The 21168-nt window shown below is 29.8% G+C and overlaps 4 protein-coding genes across 5 annotated transcripts; 2 read left to right on the forward strand and 2 right to left on the reverse strand.

Moving 5' to 3' along the window:
- Positions 1 to 451: 451 nt before the first annotated feature.
- Positions 452 to 5464, forward strand: LOC135963450 (luciferin 4-monooxygenase). The gene is made up of 5 exons (XM_065515295.1): positions 452 to 618; positions 1201 to 1362; positions 3554 to 3761; positions 3835 to 4162; positions 4236 to 5464. Exons 2-5 carry the CDS (start codon positions 1222 to 1224, stop codon positions 5200 to 5202), a joined length of 1644 nt encoding a protein of 547 aa, XP_065371367.1. The 5' UTR covers positions 452 to 618; positions 1201 to 1221; the 3' UTR covers positions 5203 to 5464.
- Positions 5465 to 8808: 3344 nt separating this feature from the next.
- LOC135963451 (unconventional myosin-Ib) lies at positions 8809 to 17428 on the reverse strand. 2 transcript variants are annotated; one of them, XM_065515296.1, is made up of 16 exons: positions 17311 to 17428; positions 17107 to 17222; positions 15950 to 16020; positions 14789 to 15876; positions 14655 to 14718; positions 14513 to 14526; positions 14221 to 14305; positions 14063 to 14157; positions 13824 to 13971; positions 13655 to 13753; positions 12413 to 13581; positions 10420 to 10751; positions 10142 to 10277; positions 9900 to 10052; positions 9702 to 9829; positions 8809 to 9266 (listed from the first exon to the last, which is right to left on the reverse strand). In XM_065515296.1, exons 1-16 carry the CDS (start codon positions 17413 to 17415, stop codon positions 9143 to 9145), a joined length of 3927 nt encoding a protein of 1308 aa, XP_065371368.1. In that variant the 5' UTR covers positions 17416 to 17428; the 3' UTR covers positions 8809 to 9142. The 2 variants fall into 2 exon arrangements, 1 of the variants encoding a protein (XP_065371368.1); XR_010576846.1 differs by lacking the exons at positions 8809 to 9266; positions 9702 to 9829; positions 9900 to 10052; ... (3 more) ...; positions 13655 to 13753; positions 14513 to 14526 and having other exon boundaries at positions 13930 to 13971.
- Positions 17429 to 18451: 1023 nt separating this feature from the next.
- Positions 18452 to 19189, forward strand: mRpS24 (mitochondrial ribosomal protein S24). Its single transcript, XM_065515298.1, has 3 exons — positions 18452 to 18545; positions 18607 to 18805; positions 18866 to 19189. Exons 1-3 carry the CDS (start codon positions 18528 to 18530, stop codon positions 19153 to 19155), a joined length of 507 nt encoding a protein of 168 aa, XP_065371370.1. The 5' UTR covers positions 18452 to 18527; the 3' UTR covers positions 19156 to 19189.
- On the reverse strand, positions 19134 to 20964 carry TBC1d7 (TBC1 domain family member 7). The gene is made up of 3 exons (XM_065515297.1): positions 20374 to 20964; positions 20068 to 20296; positions 19134 to 19289 (listed from the first exon to the last, which is right to left on the reverse strand). Exons 1-3 carry the CDS (start codon positions 20934 to 20936, stop codon positions 19200 to 19202), a joined length of 882 nt encoding a protein of 293 aa, XP_065371369.1. The 5' UTR covers positions 20937 to 20964; the 3' UTR covers positions 19134 to 19199.
- Between the last annotated feature and the right edge of the window lie 204 nt (positions 20965 to 21168).

Below are 21168 nucleotides of genomic sequence, written 5' to 3' on the forward strand. Positions count from 1 at the left end.
CAACAACATGGTGTATGTCAAAAAAAAAAAAAATCAACCACCAAACTCTGCACCCCGAAAATTACTCCAACTCTTAATACACATGTTATCTATGTATATTATATGGTGTATCTCTGCAAATTAATAATGCTTTGAAAAAAACTCAATGAGAAAATAAAACTAACTACTACTTTCTACAACACCGTCCGTCAAAGTTTTAGTTTATTAAAAAAAGTCATTATCTCTATATTTTTATTTATGTTTAAAATCGAGTCTTTCCTTTGCTTATTCTTAAATTAATTTTTCTCGTTTTATTGTTTACCTGCTGCTGCTTTTGTTAGAGTTTAAAATTATCTGAAAATCCTATCATCGCTTGTTTATGATATTTTTTAGTAAATTGTGTAGACAACAAACTTAAAATTTGCATTTTGTTGGTCACGATTGAGTTGGAATTTGTTATCAGTTGTGTTCTGGACACCGACTAAAACGGTTCATTAAATTAAAAATTTACTCTTAACTCTCACACTTAACAAAAAGAAAATAAAGTGAGAAGTTAAATAAATAAAATAATTTGCAATTTTGTTTGTACAAGAGTGCAAGCAACCAAATACATAAATAAAATCAAAATTCATACAAAAGGTGAGTTAAGTATTAATTACAAGGTGCTTGTTTAATGCATATTTTATTTAAAAAAAATGATAAAAGAAGTCTAAAGTTTACAATATTAGCTTGCTAGCTAGCACACACATTAACAATATTCTCTCATTGTATAAGGTGTATTTAGCCTAAATTAATAAGTAAATAGTGAACTTTGAACTTGTTTATGGAAATTTGAAAGAAAAACTAAATTTATGTAGCTACAAATTTCACCAATGGCTAGTTAATTGTAACTTGAAGGATAAATTTTGCTGTCCACAATGCAATAAATATTGAAGTCACTTTTTGTTGTTTTTATGGTTAGAATGACTTTAGGGTTTGCAAACTTTAAAAATAATTAATAATCTTTAGATTAGATTAGAAACATTTAAATTTTATCATTAATTTTACCTATATAATGGCATACAACTTGTATATTTTCTGCATAAATATTTGTGTATATGAGTGGCAAGAAATCAAAGTTTAATTTAAATTAATTGAAATTTTGATTGGAAGAATAATGTATTTAACATGTTTAATATATCTTTTGTATATTAATTTTACTAATATCTATTTTAATTTCAGTTAACTTGAAGCAATAAATAAATGTCTACTAATATGGCTACTTTGTTACCTGGAAATATTGTATATGGCGGTCCCATAACCGGCTCAGAGACTAAAGCTTATAAATCGTTGGGTCATTTTGTTTTGGAAAAGTACAAGAGTTTTGGCACCCAAACTGTTATGGTAATTAATGGAAACTTAAACACATATTTATGCAAAAGAACTAAATTAACTAATTTCATTTGTATGAATTTATCAAGGTGATTAGGATATACACATATGGTTAAATACCAGCATATTTTCAAATCAATGAAACTGAATTATACTAGCAAATAATTGATAAATTAGCAGATTTTAATATATTTAGTGGATTCACAAGGTATCATACCATGTCACATTGTCATAATGTTCTGTTGAAAATGTTGTTATTGTCTTTTAAGCTAAAAATTTTCTAAAATAATACTACTTGATACGGTATGTTTATTGTGTTATCGTAACCAACTAGCAGAGACCTGCGCAGAACGCCTAAGACCCGGATAAGCCAAGCCGCTGAGTCGTGAAATATTAGAACATTATGACAATATGATGATTGGTCGATTCACAATACCTTGTGAATCGACCAATTATGTTTACATTATTGCATTAACAACACTTTGATCACTAATTCAGTGGTTTAAAACTAATTGCCTTAATAAGTTATGAATAGTCAATGTTGAAGTTTCAACAAATCATTACAGTACTATGCCCGCGTACTTAAATATTTTGATACAGTTTCTTCTAAAATGTTGATTAGTTCACCTAATTGAAACATATGTATGAATTACAATAAATTTATGTGTTAAAATTGTTGACACTTATTATAATTCTCATTAGCAAATATTTTGAAAAAAAAAACGAACGACAAATCTTTTTTTTCGATTTTTTAAAATTTCTCGACTTAAAGATACAAATTAAAAATGATCATCTATAAATATGTTGGTGACTCCTGCTACGATTTCCATTCAACATTTTGGTTTTTTAGTTATTCATACGCGAATATAGCGGAATTATTTCAGACTCATATTTTTGTTCGTTACAAACTTCAGCACTTTACTAGGGTACAAATAATTTTGTACCCTAGTAAAGTATTTCTAATTCCTGAAACATTTTTTAATATGCTTTTTAAAAACGTGTCCCCCCATCGAATTTGATATGATTGAAAATAGATCTTTATGAATATGAACGGACAACGATGTAACATAAAAAAACGAACTATTATTTCATACCCCAAATGCTAAAAAATTTAAGGATTTTACTATAAATACTGTATAATAGGGATCATGTTAAAAGGGATCCTAAGGTTTCTGAATGAATCAAGAAACCCCACTATATATTAGTTTTATTTATACAAAATTAATATTTTTGTAAAAAAATCCCTTGGCGGGGTAGCAAATGCATTGCCAATTTTCAGTGGCATTCTTTGAATTATTACAGAATAATTATAATAAATGAACTTTGCACCAAATTATAAATTTACTTTTATAAAATCCTCTATCTTTAATAAATTTTTATGTAAATAATAATGTAAAATTTTAAGAATAAATTACATGTATAATTTATTAGCGGCCTTAAAAAATAAATGTAGATGAAATAATTCAACATTCCTTATAAATAAGCGAGATAAAGTGTAAATGTTGCTCTCCTGAAAACTTGTGTTTTCTAAGATAGAGGGTTTTCAGTATGGTTCTTCGATATATAATAAATATTAATTTTACAAATGGTTGTTAAAACAAAATGTTCAGAACAATACACATTAATAAAGTCAAATTTATAAAAAGAAGACAGTGATTTATATGTGCTTTAAATTCAATTTAACGTTTGTGAAAATCATCAGTTTTGAATGAATAATTGTAAGATTTAGTCTAAACCCTCTTGAATTATACGGAATTTCAATTCATCAGAGCGCGAATAATTTTTGAATGTTTCATTATATGTTATTAATTCTGGAAGAGTTTATAAGTACATTCATAGTCATCTACTATTTAGGAGTTTAAATTTAAAATCAGATCAAATGTTTGATATTATGTTTATAACAACGAATTTAACTAAATAAAACTATCCAGCAATTTCTGAATTTTGTGTTGATTTAAGACTTTCTTAACTTAAATGAAAGAACAAGTAACTGTAACAAAAAGTAACTGCATATATCTCATCAATCGATTAAAGTCCAAACGTGTTGAAGATAACAAACATACATAAAGTAAAGTAATATTTAATTCAGTGGTTATAAATAATTTTAAATTTATTCAATAATCACAATCTAACTTAAAACATTGACACCGTTTTTCATAATGAACGTTTCTAGTAACAAGTTTTCATTGGATGTGTATTACAGATTGATGCTGTCACTGGCCAAGAATACTCTGCCCAATATATGCACGATGCCATTGTTAGATTGGCTTATGTTCTTAAACACTTGGGTGTTAAAAGCAACGATGTGGTGGGTCTATCAAGCGAGAATAGCGTAGAGTTTGCTATAACATTATTTGCTACATTTGTGTTAAATGCCACAGTAGCCCCATTAAATGTTACATATTCTGAACGTAAGTAACAAATTTAAATGTACATATAGATATATGAAAACAAAAGTAATTAATAACATCATATTGTTTGTAGGTGAAGTCCATCATGCCATTAACCTTTCAAAGCCCAAAGTTATTTTTGCCTCAAAAATGACCGTTGAACGCATTACCAAGGTGGCCAAAAACAATTCGTTTGTCAAGAAAATCGTGGTCTTTTCTACCAACTCAACCAACTCTAGTGTTTATGCTTTCAAAGAATTAATGGAAAATAAATCAATTCCCTCACAAGCAACTTACGATTGTTTGAAGGCCGATAAGGATCAGGATGTTGCATTGATTGTGTGCTCTTCGGGTACCACAGGCATGCCCAAGGGTGTACAATTGACGCAGTCAAATATTTTGTCCACCTTGGATTCTCAGTTGTAAGTAAACAGTGTTAAAAATGTTAAATAATCGATGCTTTATAAAATTTATATTTATTTATAAATATTTCAGAGAACCAACTGCTCTTCCTTTGGGCGATATAACAATGTTGACGGTTATTCCTTGGTTCCATGCTTTCGGCTGTTTAACACTCATTACCACTGCCTGTCTGGGCACATGTTTGGTATATTTGCCCAAATTTGAAGACCATTTGTTCTTGAGTGCTATTGAGAAATATCGCGTTATGATGGCTTTCATGGTGCCCCCATTGATGGTGTTTTTGGCCAAGCATCCCATTGTGGAAAAATACGATTTGTCTTCGTTAATGGTACTGTTGTGTGGTGCTGCTCCTTTAAGCAAAGAAACTGAAGATCAAATCAAGGAACGTATTGGTGTGCCGATTATTCGTCAGGGTTATGGCTTAAGTGAATCCACTTTAAGTTTGTTGGTGCAAAACGATAATGCCTGTAAACCCGGCAGTGTTGGTGCTTTGAAAGTTGGTCTTTGGGCTAAAGTAATTGATCCGGATAGCGGCAAAACTTTGGGCCCCAACCAACGTGGAGAACTCTGTTTCAAGGGTGATTGCATCATGAAGGGCTACATTGGTGATGTCAAGTCTACACAAAGTGTTATTGTCGATGGCTGGCTACATACCGGTGATATTGGTTACTTTGATGATGATTTCGAATTCTTTATTGTTGACCGCATTAAGGAGTTAATCAAATACAAAGGTTTCCAAGTACCCCCCGCAGAAATAGAAGCCTTACTTTTGACCCACCCCAAAATTAAGGATGCCGCTGTTATTGGCAAACCCGACGAAGAAGCCGGTGAATTACCTATGGCTTTTGTGGTTAAACAAGCCAATGTTCAGCTATCGGAACAAGAAGTTATTGATTTTGTGGGAGAACGCGCTTCCCCCGCCAAGAAGCTACGTGGCGGTGTAATGTTTGTAGATGAAATTCCCAAAAACCCCAGTGGCAAAATTTTAAGACGTGTTCTTCGCGACCTAATCAAAAAGAAACTCAAATCAAAATTGTAAATAAAACTATTTTCCTTAGAACACACTCCACCACTTAACCAAAGCCATAAAGTAAAACTTTTCATTAATTGTTAAAAGAAACAAATATTTTTGTAAACTAAAAATTCTTATAAGAATAATTAATTAATTAATAATGGTGTTGCAATATTTTATTGGTACAAGTAGAAAAAGACACTCTGATAAAATAATTCCAAAATAAAAAGTTTTTACACATTTTTATATACAAAATAAAAAAATATACATATATTTAACAAAATAAAAACTTACCTGGTTTAATATCTGCAGGTGGCGTCTCATTATTACAAATAATCGGACGCCACTTGTAGAATGTAGTAGAGTGATTGATGGTGGCGTTGTAGGCATATATTGGTTGTATGTCATGGCCACATTGAGGCAGTTGGAGGCGATTACAAAAATATATATCAACTTTTAATTTATTCAAACATTTGCATTAATATTTATGTGGAAATATTTTTTTTACACCATTTTACAGTATCACAATTTTTTTTCCCTAAAATTGCGCTTTTTTTATTTTTTTATTTTTTTTATTTGCCAATATAAGAAAAACAATAAATTAATTACACTCACAGCATTAATTACATTTTTATTTAAATAAACATAACAAACACTTTTTTTATAACTTTTTTACCAACTTTTTATTAAATTGTTTATTATTTTCACACAACAAATAAACAAACGCAAGCAAAATCATCAACAACAATAAACTTCTAACGGAACTTTATATGAAGAGTTGCAAAAAAAGGAATGTTTTCAACTGATTGTATGAAAAGTAACTAATTTTGATAGTGGGTACGAAATAACAACTCTGTTTGTGCAAACTAATTTGGCTGCACTTTTTTAATGGATGACAAAAGAAAACGAACGAAATGTTGAAAAAATTCCCATATTCTTTTTTTTTAAAGTTCGCATAAATAACACGAACCACGATTTTCTAAAAAAGTGAGCAAAGCTAAGAAAATCACCATGTTTATCCTAATCACTTTCGAGTCGATTTTTTTCTTAACAGGTCGCACGCAGTTTTGAAGATTTATTTTTGATAAGGTTTGGCAAATAGAAGATAAATTTTTTCGGCCCAGGGACGAATATGATTAATCGGTCCACTATTATTTCACCTAGCCCCCATATAAACGTGCTCCCGATAAGAATTTTTGGTCCTAAATGTCTGGTATCCGCAAAAGTTAGGTATAGGGCCTTTCTATGTATATTAAGGTAAGGATATATAAAAATGAAAGGTAATAAAATAAATCCATATAAGGATTAAAAGTTTCAGAGAGAAATAAATCACGCGACCTAAATTCATGGAGATCGGTCCCTAATTATTCCTCTTCCGAAAATCACTTTAAAGAGCAAAAAACCATTAACCCTTTCGCTACAAGTTTTAACTGGAGGTGTTAATAGATGTTTTAAGTTTATCATATGGTTGGTATTGATATCAATATTGGCTGATATTAATATTAAGGTCCTACGTGTCCTGGTTTATCCGTTATACCAAATTAAATTTTTAGTCCTGGAAGCTTATCCTGAAGCCCCCAATGATTTTTTTTAAATATTTTTTATTTTTATATTTCCCTAATATGTTTCTAAGCATTCTAAATAATTTTTATTACAAAATTATAGTTTTTACAAATTTTATATGCAAAAAATCGAAGGCACTTTTTAAAAAAAAAAATGTTGGATTCAAAAATCTATTTTCACACATTTTCAAATTGCTATCAATCGAACACGAATAGCGATAATTCAATAAAATAAATTGTAAACATCTCTAAATATATTCCAAAAATAGACTCAAAGACTATTTTTTAAAAATATTCATAATTGTCGAAGTTATGTGCAAAAATCTAAAATGTATCCATATGGATACAATGTAGCGAAAGGGTTAACGAAAAAAATTATTGAAATTTTAAAATTAATGTGTTTAGCTTGTGGTGTAGATCATTGGTTTCTGAGTTGACAGCTCTTGACCGAGTGAACTCGGGTCATTCCGGTGCGTAGAACCGACTGTCGAAGGAATGCATATATGTTAGTTGTTGTTGTTGTAACAGTTCCGCTGTTGTTGGAAGTTCTTCCCTGGGGAAAAAACTTCCGGTTGATACAGCTGTTGCTGAGTTGACAATCTTTGACCGATTGAGAATCGGGTCGTTCCGGAGCGTAGATCCAATTGTCGTGGGAACGATATATGTTAGTAATTGGTTTCGGTTTCCATTTTACTTTATACCCTACTAGTATGATTCGTATTAAATAAAAAACGATTTGTCAATTTTATTTCATTTTAATTTCATTTAATAATTCTTTTACTTAAAAGTATCCTTCATTTTTTCAATTTATTACATAAAATCTATTATTTATTGTTTTTTTTTTTGTATTTTAATAAACTATGAATGTTATTAATGTTAACATGATAATATTTAAATATTTATATATGAGCTAAATATATAGAGTTTTCATTTCAAATTTTTAACTATAAACTAATAATTAAAAAATAATTTAAATAGCACTAAATATTTTATTTATTTATTATTATTTTTCTAAATACAACAAAAATTTACTACTTCCTTATATTCGTATAGTAAATATTAAATGAGTTTGATTTATTTCAATTTTTTTTCTCTAATGTGAATTTTATTTATTATTATATTTCTTTCTTTTTAGTAGTTAATAAATATTGTATGTAACTGTATTCGTTTTTAATAAATTGTATTAATTTCTCTTTGTTGTATATAGATATATGTTTCAATTTTATTTGTTTACTATTAATTTAAATTCAATTGATTTAATAAGATTTAACACAACCTGAAATAGCAAGACAACAATATCGAAGGACTATCTATATTAAACACCCTCTATATTAGATTTTCTTGAAAATTAGCTTTTGATGGTAAATTATTAAAATTTTATTATCGGCTTTAAAATCAATAGGCCTCATAAATAAGAGAAATAAACAGTTTATTTTGCTCTCTTGAAAACTTGTGTTTTCTAAGATAGAATGTTTTGAATATAGTCTCTCGCTATGTTATTATTTTGAAAATTATGCTAAATCTTGTTTTTAAAAGTTGTGAAAAATCTTACCATTATTTATAGAGTTTTATTTATTATTATTTTTGTTTAATAACGGTAAGAATACTATTTGTATTTATTGAGATTTTTAAGGTTTTTGTGTATTTAAATATTGTTCCGTTTGCAATTATTGTAAATATGTGTTGATTTTTTCTTCAATTATTCAATTATTTCATTATGTAGTAGTAAAGTGAAAAACTTATGATGGATTGTAAAAAGTTTAAGGAATGAAAAATATTTAGTATATATATTATTAAGGTGTTGTTAAAAAAGTTTGTGAAACCGGTTGGAAGAAAAACTAACTATTGCCTTAGAGTTGTAAAATAGAGTTACAGACGATGAAATCATAAAACTTAATATAATTTAAATGCCTTTTGGTAGGATAAAAATGTAAGCATAACTTTATATTTTTGTTCTCATAACTAACTAATAATGTCTTATAGTTAAATTAATTTAAATAAATACAAAATAATAATCAAAACTGTATTTAATAAAATATGTATAAAATTTATTTAAGGATAAAAAATTTAGTTTTTTTTTGTTTGTGGCTGCTTTATAAGATTTTCAAAATATTTTTTTGGCACACGAATATAACAAATTTGAAACAATATGTTTCAAGTTGTTTTTAAACATTTTGTTTAGAATTTATTTTATTTTTTTTTTAATAATTTATTTGTTAGAACAACTGAATCTGTATGATTGTCAGTTTTGTTGTTGTTGTTGTTTTTGTTATTAAAGATTGGAAGAAGGTGTAGGTTTGTTGGTGTAAGAGTGTGTTTTTGTTTATATTTTAATCTGCCACAGCATCAAGCTCGTAGGCATTTAAAAATGTTAATGAGGTCCAGCGATACGTTTTTGATGCGGATCATACAATAATTTCCATGCGATTGGCTTTTCTAGTAACTTTAGGGGGTCCTTGTGCTAAATTGGACATGCCACCATATTTAAAATTAAATATAACTGTTTGTTGCCCAAAATTTGCTTCAAATCTGTTAATAAATAAAATAAACATTTTATGACGATACAAAATTATTGTTATAAAAAAATTCTGAATTTCTATGGCTTTATATGCGCCATTGAAAAGGTCTTCGAAATGTCTATCATTAGATATCCACATTGTCTATGTTAATGACTCAGTAATCCAGATATAGATCAAAAATAGTTCAAAAATCGAAGTAGTCGTGATTTTTTGCTTATATCTCAGCCATTTACGGGCTGATTTTCCCGAATTTAAACAGCATTTGTACCACTACTATCGCTGATATATTGATGCAAGTTATTTGGGGACTTCGGAAAGTCGATTTCAACAGACAGGCGGACTATATTAACTCCGCTCCTATAACTATTGAGAATATATGTGGCCCAAAAAAAAACTTGCGGATGTTCCCAACTAAAATATATAAATTTACTTAATAAAAACTTACTCTGTACTTATATGTATTTCAGGTGGTTTTCCAGTGGCATTTTGTATAACTAAAAACATTTTTGTTACGATTTCTATAACATGTGCCGTTTGAAATACAAAATCTCCTTTTTTACGTCCAAATTCAGACTATAATGAATGTAATAAAAATATATTTTATATAGATTTAACAGTATATTTTGTACAACTGTTAACTTACGGCTTTTACATGAAATACAGAGATATCGTCTAGATAAGGACTTAATGACATGCGATAAATTTCAGCAGCCGGTACACGATATTTTATTTGTAAGGTCCTTTGATCCAATAACAATAAAGATGATGTTGACAAAACTAATAAAATAGGCACAATCTATAATATTGGAGAGAATCATCAGCACAGCTTATACAATTCAGAAAACGAAAGAAATAATTTGTATATTAAAAGAAAAAGAATCATACCTTTCCACTCGATCGGGTAATTTTGTTGATAATATCCGCAAAAACAACATATTGATCATTTGTTTCCACGCACATTTTCTTCCATTGTTGATTGTGTCTTAAACGTACATAATCTCCAATAAATGGATGAGGCACACTAGAAAATAATATACAAAATAAAAATAGAGATTGAAAGATTTGTGAATTTTCTTAATTTTTGATTAGTTTGTATTTATAATATATGTATACATATATACATATTTTCTACTTTGTAATATTGCTATTTTAATAATAAATACCTTCTTGGATAGGAAGCTTTTCGATCTTTAAATATTATACTGGCTGTGACTTTTTCGCGCATACGATTTCTTGAGGTCTGATCAAACGAATTCCGATATATATAGCATTTCCAACGATGATAAATGGCGCGTAGCAGACGTGAAGTTTCTGTTAAGAATGTTGGTGCCGTAGGCCAATCCATCGATAAAGGGCTCAAAGTGTTAGGTGGTAATCTAAGCGGTATCGTAAGAAAATATTGACGTATTTTAAAACGCAAATAATAACGAGATATAACATCGACAGCCCATTTTATTTGTCGTTTATAACGCAAATTACGATATTCTTCACGAGCCTAGAAAAAAATTGCATATTTATGAAATTGGAAAAAATATAACATGGATGTTTGTTCTATTAGAATATTTAAAAACAATATAAAATAAACAATTTAGCAAAGAATTACTAAAACTAGTTTAATGTTATTAAAGCAGCCAATGGCATTTTAAAGAATTGTTTACAATACAGTTTATATGAATTAAACATGCTTACTATACGATAAAGTCTCCATAAATGTCTGCGTCCAGTAACGGGAATACCAAACCGGCATTCCTGAGTAAAAGTTATATTAACAAAATTACAAAACATGCAAGTAACTACAATATATAAATAGTAAACAAACAAACTTCACACTTATTTCAGATGAAAATTTCACATCACAGCACAAATTTTGAAGTAGTTCAAAGTTAATGTAAATTTTACGATAGTACATTACAATTCTTTCTAAATGCCTTCAAAGTTCAAAGTTAATGTAAATTTTACGATAGTACATTACAATTCTTTCTAAATGCCTTCCAAAATTCGCATAAATTCGTCAATAATGTGAAGCAATTAAAAATATCATTCAAGAACTATTTTTAAATATGATCCGGAAATTCAAATATTTCACTTTTATTTAAAATTATTTGATATTAAAGTCTTTTTAGATTTAATATAGAAATAAATATGAAATTAAACATACTTTTGTTTAATTTTGTTAATTTCGTAAATCTTTTAAAATTGGTTCTATGTAATCTTTCGAATACTAGGGTTGTCATTCGAATAAAATTTATTCAAATAATCGAGGAAATATATTTTATTCGAATGAATAAACATGTAGATCGGAAACTCTGCTGTCAAAGATCTACTCAGTTGTCAAAAACCTAATTCATATACATACTTCTCTTAGGTGAACTAAACAACATTTTAGAAGACACTGTATCAATATATTGAAGTACACTAATACCCCGGTTTGCGTCGCTACGATATGCGTAGGTTTCGAAGTTGCGTCTTTTAAAGTTTCTGTGATTTCGAAGTTGCGTCGATTTTGTTACAGTTTGCGTTGCATGGCTTTCGCGTCGTTAGTGCTTCGATTTACATCGTTTTTGTTTCAGTTTGCTTCGCATGGCTTCGAAGTTGCGTCGTTAGTACTTCGACTTGCGTCTTTAATATGAAAATGTTTGTATTGAAAAATCTATTTTTTTTTTTTTAGCAAAAATTATAAATCTAGGAACCATTTAAATGAAAATCAATACAAATATATGGAAAATCGTGCTTCGTTTTGCGTCGCGTTTCTCCAAGCCCAATTAGCGTCGCAAACCGGTGTATTAGTGTACACAAGAATGTCAAGTTTTTAGTCCGTCGCAATATATTTTTTTTTTTTTGGGAAATTTCAAATTTGGTCATAACTTCTTAAAGCACTTTGTTTTAATCCAACGACTTTTCAAAACTTAGGAATCAAAGTTTCGTTAAACAATAGCGTAAACATAATTTATTAAAATTCGCTAAATTATAAATTAATTGCTAGAATATATCTGATTCATTGATGTGAAAATATTTTGCTATTTATCCATATAGGTTTGTGAAACTTTCAGCTGAAATTTTCGTTTTTGTAATATTTTTGTATTAAATAAAAATTACTTAAACCATGCTAAACCATAACACATAATAACAAAAAATAAAAACCATAAGCCAACTTACCCTCCAGGTCCTCCATGTACTTGCTATCACAATTTGGCTTTCACGCATGCGTAAATACAATCTTCTATCTTTGTACATACGGAATGTCGTTTGTATTAGTACAGCCAATTCGTTCATGCGACCTCGTCGAAATTGTTCCAACTCATAAACAGTTCGCGGACTGCGTACGAAAACGTTTTTTGTGCCAATTGTAAATTCAGCCGATGGTAAAGGAAGATTACGTATAATGACGGCGATACCTTCAACACAACTGCCACCTAGATAATGAGGCCAGGTCTTATTGTTTAGCAGTTTATAACGCAGAAAGAATTTGGCATGAGACATATGAAAACAATGTCCTTGGCGACACAAATTGACCAGGGGCATCAGGGACATGTAGCGAACTTGATGTTGTACCAAAGCCATGTCAAAGCTTTTGGGCTGGCGGCATTCGTTGGGCTTTATACAGAATACATAATGAGAACGTCTTGGCTTAACTATGGCGAGTAATGTTTGTAATTGAGTGCGTATATTGGAACTTAAAGTGGTGGGTTTTTTAGTGGCCTGTCTTCGAGGATTCCCTTCGGGAAAAAGACTTTGTACGAGTGGCAGTTTACTTTGATATAAACCTGAACTTATATATTTTGGCAGCATATCGGAGTTCTTCTCCAAAATACGTTGTACCGAATACTGGACGACATTCGCATAATGGCGTATACGAAACGACATGGAGTTCGGTTGAGAAATCATAAAATTCGGATGGCCTGCACAACACTGTTGAATGCGCTGAAGTAGAGCTTCATTGGTGGTTAAATGTGTTTCGTTAATTATACTTAATATACCATAGTTCGGTTTATCGATAAGTTCACATATTGATTCATTATCAAAATAATCGATACGCGACCACTCAAGACCCTCGCGGGCATACAGCTCTTGTTCAACCCTGAGTACGTTGTGTACGAAATTTTGATGGATTTTTTCGGCACTATAGTTGATAGCGAACTGTTCAAATGAATTATTATCCATTAATTCAAAACCGTAAAAATCTAATAAAGCTAAATTCTTTTCACGTTGTGTTGATTTAAGGCTCTCATTGATTTTATTCACCAGCCAAGTGAAGAGTCGTCCATAAAGTGTACGACATAAGGTGTTACGGACAATAGAAGCCTGACGGGCATCTAGTTCGCAACCTGTGAAGAAAATTCGAAAATGCTAAATTTATGAAAATTCCAAATTAAGTGAAAGCGAATTTGTATAACTTACCTACGTCTTCCTGTGTACTATTTGAGCAGCTAGCTCTTGTAAGGCAATTAGTTAAAATTTGAGCTTCCAAATTAAGTAAATGTGCAGTTTCTTGTACTTCTGCAGAAATAAAAAGAAAAAGTATTGAATTAATATACCATCCATGGTGAAATAAAATATAAAAACTTACCATAAATATTTGATATTTGACAACCTTCAGTGCCGTCTATATTTGTAACGGGTACAAAAATAAAATTACCTAATTTAAGGACAACAGCTATAACACGAAAAATGGCATTTATTTCATCACATGATAAACCAAGAACCTCTAAGGATTTCTTTAAAAATACACAAACAAATATATATTTTTTATGTGCACTAATAATTTCGTTAAGAAAATTAGTAACTCTGCCTTACACTACTACTGACCTTTGTATAATGAAAATTAGTGCGATCTTCTTCAATGGCAGTTGTATTTTTCAAGATTTCATATTTCTCCACATTACGATACAATTTTAAGGACTCTGTTAGAAATTTAGTTCATTATTAATAAATTAACTCTTATAAATTTATGTATAATTATTTACTTAATAATTGTAAGTCACCACCCAATAATAATTGATAAAATATATGAAAATTTCTTTCTCCTATTGCTGTGTTTGTTACACGTGTCTAGAAGTAGGAAATTGGAAAGTTTTACAAAAATCTGTTAATAACATTTATACTTCCCCCGTTTTCCCAACTTAATGGCAATAATAAAATTATAACAGAAAAAAAATTTCATACAAAAATTTTAAAATCTTCAGTTTTGTTATAATTTTGTCACTGTCATAAAGTTCAAATACGGGGGTTTAATAAACTTTAGATATGATAACAAACCTTTTCCAACATATCTAATTGAAACAGACATGAAAAATATGATAAATTATGATAGTTGTTTAGTTTTACAACAAACTAATACAATTCAATTCTGTATAAATGTATATCTTTATCATCTTAAATGAACAATAAGCTAACTTACAATGTGTTATATGAACTCCAATAGGATCTCCTTTAAAATCAATTTCTATGTCAAACAATTTCCCCTGAAATGAGAAATAATATGTAAGTGATTTAAAATGCCATCATAATGTTTCTAAATTTCTTGAAACTTACATAACGACTTGAGTTGTTATTCTTATGGGTTGCTGCATTGCCCATGGCCTCTAGGAAAACATCTGCATATGAAACACATTCTCTTAATCTTTTTAAAGGATTCTTGTATTTTCTTGAAGACGATGACGAAGAAGGAGATTTTTGTGCAGCTGATTGAGTCAATTTATGTGCATCGTACAGAGAAATGCGTTGCATCGAACCCATAAGGGATAGGCGCTCATCGCGTGTATAACTTTCGGTTGATGTTTGCCGCACTAGATTAGAACAACTGCCGCGTTGTAGTTGAACTGAGGGATAAGCAGATAAACTCCGACTGCCAGATGCCTTTTGAAAGCCAAAATCTGGCTCGTCTCTTTCGAAACTTTGAGCTCTTGTACATTTACTGTGGCCACATTGTCGACAACCGCCACTGGGGCCCGATAGAAATTTCGGAGAAGCACTTCTAGCGTATGACGATGATGATAGTGTTGATTTTAAAGGGGTGGCAGTATTGCAGGGAACTTGGGTCGATTGGTGATGTTTAAAGCATGATTTAACGGGATGTGGTGACAGTGTTACCGCTGATGCTGTGTCTTGTAGCACTTGGCTATAGTGTACGGATGCCGCTGTTGTATATGAACTATCCATGGTCGTTATGTTATCTGTGCTTTTGTGATGTGAAAAATCAAAATCAACCATTTTTTCTCGTACATTCGAACATTTTCCCTGACGCTCAGTATTATCGGCCCGAGAACGATGTTGTAATGCAACATCACATCTTCGCGCTGTCGGTCCGGGAGAAGGAGACTGGCGCCTTTGTATTGACAAACTAGTAGTAGTACTTGCCGTAGCTGATGTATTTTTGCAAAGAGTATAATTCGGTGTAGGACCCACAGAACATGAGCTAGAGGTACGACGATGGTTATGACTGCCAGCAACTGAACCACCGCTGGCAACATTCGAGGTAACAGCAGCAGCGGTTCCGACTGTTGAACTGGCCTTTGACTGTTTTCGTAGTGAGCTTGTTGACTCCTTAGACCTCTCTTGTATGTGAGTTAAGAAATTGACAATCATTTTAAAAGATTCTGTTTTACCAGAACCACTTTCACCTGTTGCGAAAATAGAGGAATTAAAGAAAAATTAAAAGTATTTCATTGGTATTAAGGAATTGTAGATACAAACCTGTTAATAAAATACACTGGTCTTCGCTTTGTTCCTTAAGGGATTGAAAGGCCAGGTTCGAGAGACCATATCTGTTAAATAAAAATAAATTTTATCTTTTATAGGTATTGATTATATAAATATGTATATAAATATATATTAATTTTATATTTAAAAAACATTTTAAAACCTTTTCTGTCAAAATTCCTTATATCTCGGAAATAGTTGAACCGATTTAGCTTAGTTTCAATATCAGTGATTACATGATTATAAAGTAATCTCCAGAATTTGTAATGCTATACAAATGAATATTAACTCTACCGGTGACCAATTGCTTGATATTATTTTCTCGAAATAATTATATTTCACAAACGAAATTGAATTAGTATTCTATTCACCATGAGTTTTAAAAACGTACAGTGAGTGTCACTCAAAATCGTACAACATATTTTTTTTTAAATATTATGAAATTATACAAGTAAAAGTAATTTTATTAATTGGAACAAAAAATATGTATTTCAACAAAAAAGTTAACAAAACCTCAATTCGTTAAAAAAATATTGATGAAAATTAAAGAACATCACAAAATTCATATTTCACTTAAATTCGTACAATTATATTAAATTATAATTAAAACTTTAAAAATTAAAAAAAATGTTAATATTAAATAATCCTAATACTTTGTATGGTATCATTTGCTATTTTTTAGTGCCTTTACGATTTTAAATCAAGCGTTGATATTCTGGGCACTGACAGTCTTACCCAATTATTTTATTTGTGGATAAGGGCAATTAAAATTATACCCAATTTTCTGATAGGTAATAGCACACACAATATAAAAATAGCATTTTAAAATATTTCCAAAACATCAACTTTCTAAAACTAATGAATAAAATTTGACTACGATGGTGTACGATTTTAAGTGACATTCACTGTACGTAGTCGTTATACCCAAGTCCTTATGTCTGTTGAAATCAACATTGCAAAGGCCAGAAATATCTTACAAACATAATGTCTGGTATAGTCCTGGTTCAATTTCAAATCAAGAAAATCGGCCCTGATTTTTTGTTTACATCAAAAATTTATTTTCTCCGAATAATTTCAATAACAAAATTCTTGAAAGTGAACCTGACTGATAATATATTTAAGTAGTAAATTAAGATTATATATAAACTTACATATGTGGTGGCAATTGAAAAAGCCCTTTGCTACCATAATTGCGTATTAAGTCCAACGAATGTTCTGATATGTGATGATATGGATTTACTGCAACCACTGAGGTGCCAATGTAGGTCTATAGATTATTTTTTTAAATTTGAACAAAAGATTAAAATTTTTATTATTATATATTAAATATAAGTGATCATTAACATTTTACTTACATAAATATTATCACGTTTATAACGTTGATGTATGTTATTAATGAAACTATCTTCAGAAAGATTTTCTAATAAGACCGAATCCCAAGTACCAATTTCTTGTTCCATTTTTCAAAATGCAAGAGCTACTATTGGCCAAAAGGTTAAATATTTCTATAAAAAATTACACAATTATTACAAATAAATCAAGGTTCTTACCAAGTAAAACTTTTTATAATCCCGTTAAATTGATATTGGACTATACTAAGATAAAACAAATAGGTATAATAAAACAAATTAGAACTTAATTTTATCGCTTAATCTGAATAACCAGCATTAAATTTAAAAAAATGTGTAATATACATTTTTAAATTTCAGATCCTTATTTATTTTTCATGCTTCAAATACATATTTGTATCATTTTGTTTAGGACCTAAATATTATTTGGCCTATGACTTTAAAAACAGCAATCTTTACCATAATTTCAGTTATTCATTTTTTTCACATAAAGTAATATTAGCGATAATATATACCGATATCACAATATTTGTTTTTAAAATTCTCAAACAAATGTAATTCAATTGATTCAATAGCTTGACAAGACAACATAGTAGTAATTTATCACTGATTGAAAAATTATCGATTTTATGTATGTGAAAAACAGACAAAAAAAAAAGCTTTGTAGAAAAAAATTATTTTTTTCTTGTAACAGGTAAAAAGTAAACAGTAATAATATTTTTATACGATTCACTTATTATTATTCACTATTTTCGATGCAATTATAACTGTTTCATAATTGTAGGCTCAGAAAAAACAGATTTTTGTATGTACGAAAAACTCAAGAATTGTTACAGGTCAATAATTACATGATGATGTAGACCAAGAACCAGCACAAGAAACATTTTTGCATAATACCTTTTGATAAATTATAGGTTTATTAAGATTAATGTATATCTTTCACATAAATTAATGGTAACTGTATCACTATTTAACATTTGTATATAAAATTCTTTATAAACTTTAATAGAAAATTAATATAAAAAAATCAACTTAACAAACAATATTAGAAAAACACAATTTTTTCTTGTAATATTCCGCTTCTTATTACTAAATGACATTTGTCAAGCAAAATAAAATGATAACACAGTGTACTCTTACTGAACATACTCAATGAAAAAGTTATGTCATTTACAGCTGTTGATGTAAAGTTTTTTTTGTCGCATTAGCAGCACAACGTAAAAATGTCAGCTTTACAAAAAGTAAGTAAAATTTTAAATTAAAAATACAGAGATTACAAATAGTATTATCATCCTTTTCCAGTTGAAACCTTTACTGCTGACAGAGGCTGTGGCAACAAACAAATATGCTTCTTCAGCTATACACACCACAGCAAGTTGTGCGAAAACTCAATCAGGCCGCTATCGCATAACCACAAAACGCGACAAACCCTTAACTTATGAAATGGCCAATCCCCCTCATTATATAGCTCATCGTAAAGCCTGGAATTCTTGGAATACTTGTAAGTTTTTGCCACCAGTTGTATGTGTAAGAAAACTAACAATTATTTTGTATATTACAGCTACCATGCTTGATGGTTTGCGTCCCTCTCAAACGGCCATTGAGGACGTCTTTATACGCAAGTTTTTAACCGGCACTTGGCACTCTTTGGTGTGCTCAGAAGTCATCATTAAGCGTCAACATAATACAATACGTATAGCAGCTATCATTCGACAAGCTATAAGTGCTCGTAAAATGTACTTCCTTATTGGTTATACCGAGGAACTATTATCATATTGGCTACAGTGTCCCGTAACACTTGAATTGCAAACAGTACAAGATAGAAAAGATGTTGTTTTCAAGTATATTTAAGTGAATCGTTAATAAACTAAATTTTAAACATAAATCTATTTTGGCTAGTGAACGGTTATTTTTTCACTGTGTTGGTTACTGTTTTGCCACGTTTTTATAGCCTTGTTGACGATTAACGCATCAGGATCCTTAATCTGCAAGAAAAAAATTACATTTAGATACAGAGTTTGAAAAGTTGTTAATTGCTCTTTTTCGTTACTAGTCACGGATAAAATTTACAGAAAAGCGTTCATATACGTAAAATGGCTTTATTTTCTTTAATAATTCTGATTAATGTACAGGTTACATGCGTATAGTGCTTCAATAAAGCTAATATTTTTTGTATATGTGTTTAAAAGAATTGTTTGTTTATCTAAGGAATTACAATTTCCAAGAACTGCCAATAGAAGAAGCTGGAACTACCGAACTCAACTTCTAAGTTTTATGGCCTATACCAAAAAGAAAGCTCTCGAAGCTAAATAATGACTGAATCATTTTATTAGCAATAAATTCTCTTGTAGGTCGCAAAGTTAATATTCCTAAAATTTTATAATCTTAAACGAATTATTAAGATATTTATCATTAAAACTTCTAAGAATATTCATATTTAGAAAATAATATTGGTTTAAATTTGTTTATATACTGTTTTGAAATGAATTGCAGATTTAACATAGTCTGACCTCCTAAATTTCCCTATAAATTATTATATTGAACGATATTTAAACAATTTTACCGATTTTTAGCCAAATTTAAAAGTAAACATTTCCCGGGAAGGGAATACAAAACTATATAAAACATATACGAATAGCATTTGATTTTGTGAAGACGAGTTACGACCTTTGTATCAAAATAGCAATAGGTCAGCATGTTTTTGAAAAGATTGTTTCTGTAAGAACTTTATACCTATGTGTTTAAAAAATCTTTAAAACTTACTTGTTCAACCAGAGTTTTAAACTCTTGACTTGTGTTGCACTTTAAAGCTTTCTCACTCAAAGCTTTAGCCAATTCCAAAAATATGAAAACCACAATCTTTTTGGATCCTCCACATATCTTGTCCCAAACACGAACCAAACTTGATTCATTGATTACACCAGCAAAACAGGTGACATACCACTTGTCTAAAAGTTCTGCTGAGCTAAAAACTGCCAAATTATCTAAATGACTGAATAATACAAAAGATATTTCGAAAAAATTGGGTTTGAAATCGCAATAATTATTAACTATAATAACAATTAGTACCTGCATAATTGACTATCTTCTTTCTTAAGCAAATTCTGTGTTAATTCCTTAAGTTTGCCACACTCCTGTTGTATTTCTCGAGTACAAGCGTAAAACTCTTTAGCCAGCCAATAAGTTTCCACATCATCTTCAAATAATTGCAATAAAACCTTCACAATTTCTATGAAGTTTTGGTCATTTTCCACTTTATCACTGTTGTTGGCATGCAACAGACGATTCTGTTCTAATTGCCACATACTCAATAGTACTTTACATTTAGGAGTGGTTTGATTAACATACTGCATTATTGTGACAGCTTTGAGAAGATCATCATATACGGCTTTTCTTTGTTCCATTATATATTCCGTAGAGTTTTTGTGCAATGGCATCACACCCAAAATAATATTCCATAAAAGGTTACGATGTGTGGTGGGTACGGTGTAGCTTAAACAAAATTGTTTCAATTTCACATGATTGCGTATATTATCTTGCAGCAATTTGTTTAGTGATTTCTTTTCTTCAACACTGTGGCAGCCAACTTTTTCATAATAGGAAGAACGAAAATTTCTTTCATCAGTGGTCATTGTTTCCCAAGATTTTACCAACAATTTCTGTTTTTGCCAGTATTATTAAAAGGTAAACAAACTGTAAAGAGTTGCCAGACTGTTGAGAATATGAAAATAGTGTTTTTTTTATAAAACTAATCTGGTACGCTCTTGCGTTGGTTTATTTCGATAGCATTGCGGTAACGTTTTTTATTATTTTAATGATAACTGTAATTTCGGTCGGACATAAATTATTTATAAAGTTTACGAA

This window comes from Calliphora vicina, chromosome 1 (genome assembly GCF_958450345.1).
Source record: "Calliphora vicina chromosome 1, idCalVici1.1, whole genome shotgun sequence".
NCBI lineage: Eukaryota > Metazoa > Arthropoda > Insecta > Diptera > Calliphoridae > Calliphora > Calliphora vicina.

Excerpts from the sequence above, each read along its gene's own strand:
- LOC135963450 (XM_065515295.1), top strand. The coding sequence starts at position 1,222 with ATGTCTACTAATATGGCTACTTTGTTACCTGGAAATATTGTATATGGC. Across the intron at positions 1,363-3,553 it reads TTGGCACCCAAACTGTTATG|ATTGATGCTGTCACTGGCCA; the intron begins GTAATTAATGGA and ends TGTGTATTACAG. Across the intron at positions 4,163-4,235 it reads TCCACCTTGGATTCTCAGTT|AGAACCAACTGCTCTTCCTT; the intron begins GTAAGTAAACAG and ends TAAATATTTCAG.
- LOC135963451 (XM_065515296.1), bottom strand. The coding sequence starts at position 17,415 with ATGGAACAAGAAATTGGTACTTGGGATTCGGTCTTATTAGAAAATCTT. Across the intron at positions 17,223-17,310 it reads ATAAACGTGATAATATTTAT|ACCTACATTGGCACCTCAGT; the intron begins GTAAGTAAAATG and ends AATAATCTATAG. Across the intron at positions 10,278-10,419 it reads AAAGCTTCCTATCCAAGAAG|TGTGCCTCATCCATTTATTG; the intron begins GTATTTATTATT and ends ATTATTTTCTAG.
- mRpS24 (XM_065515298.1), top strand. Across the intron at positions 18,806-18,865 it reads CTGGAATTCTTGGAATACTT|CTACCATGCTTGATGGTTTG; the intron begins GTAAGTTTTTGC and ends TGTATATTACAG.
- TBC1d7 (XM_065515297.1), bottom strand. The coding sequence starts at position 20,936 with ATGACCACTGATGAAAGAAATTTTCGTTCTTCCTATTATGAAAAAGTT. Across the intron at positions 20,297-20,373 it reads GAAGATAGTCAATTATGCAG|TCATTTAGATAATTTGGCAG; the intron begins GTACTAATTGTT and ends TGTATTATTCAG. Across the intron at positions 19,290-20,067 it reads TTAAAACTCTGGTTGAACAA|ATTAAGGATCCTGATGCGTT; the intron begins GTAAGTTTTAAA and ends TTTTTCTTGCAG.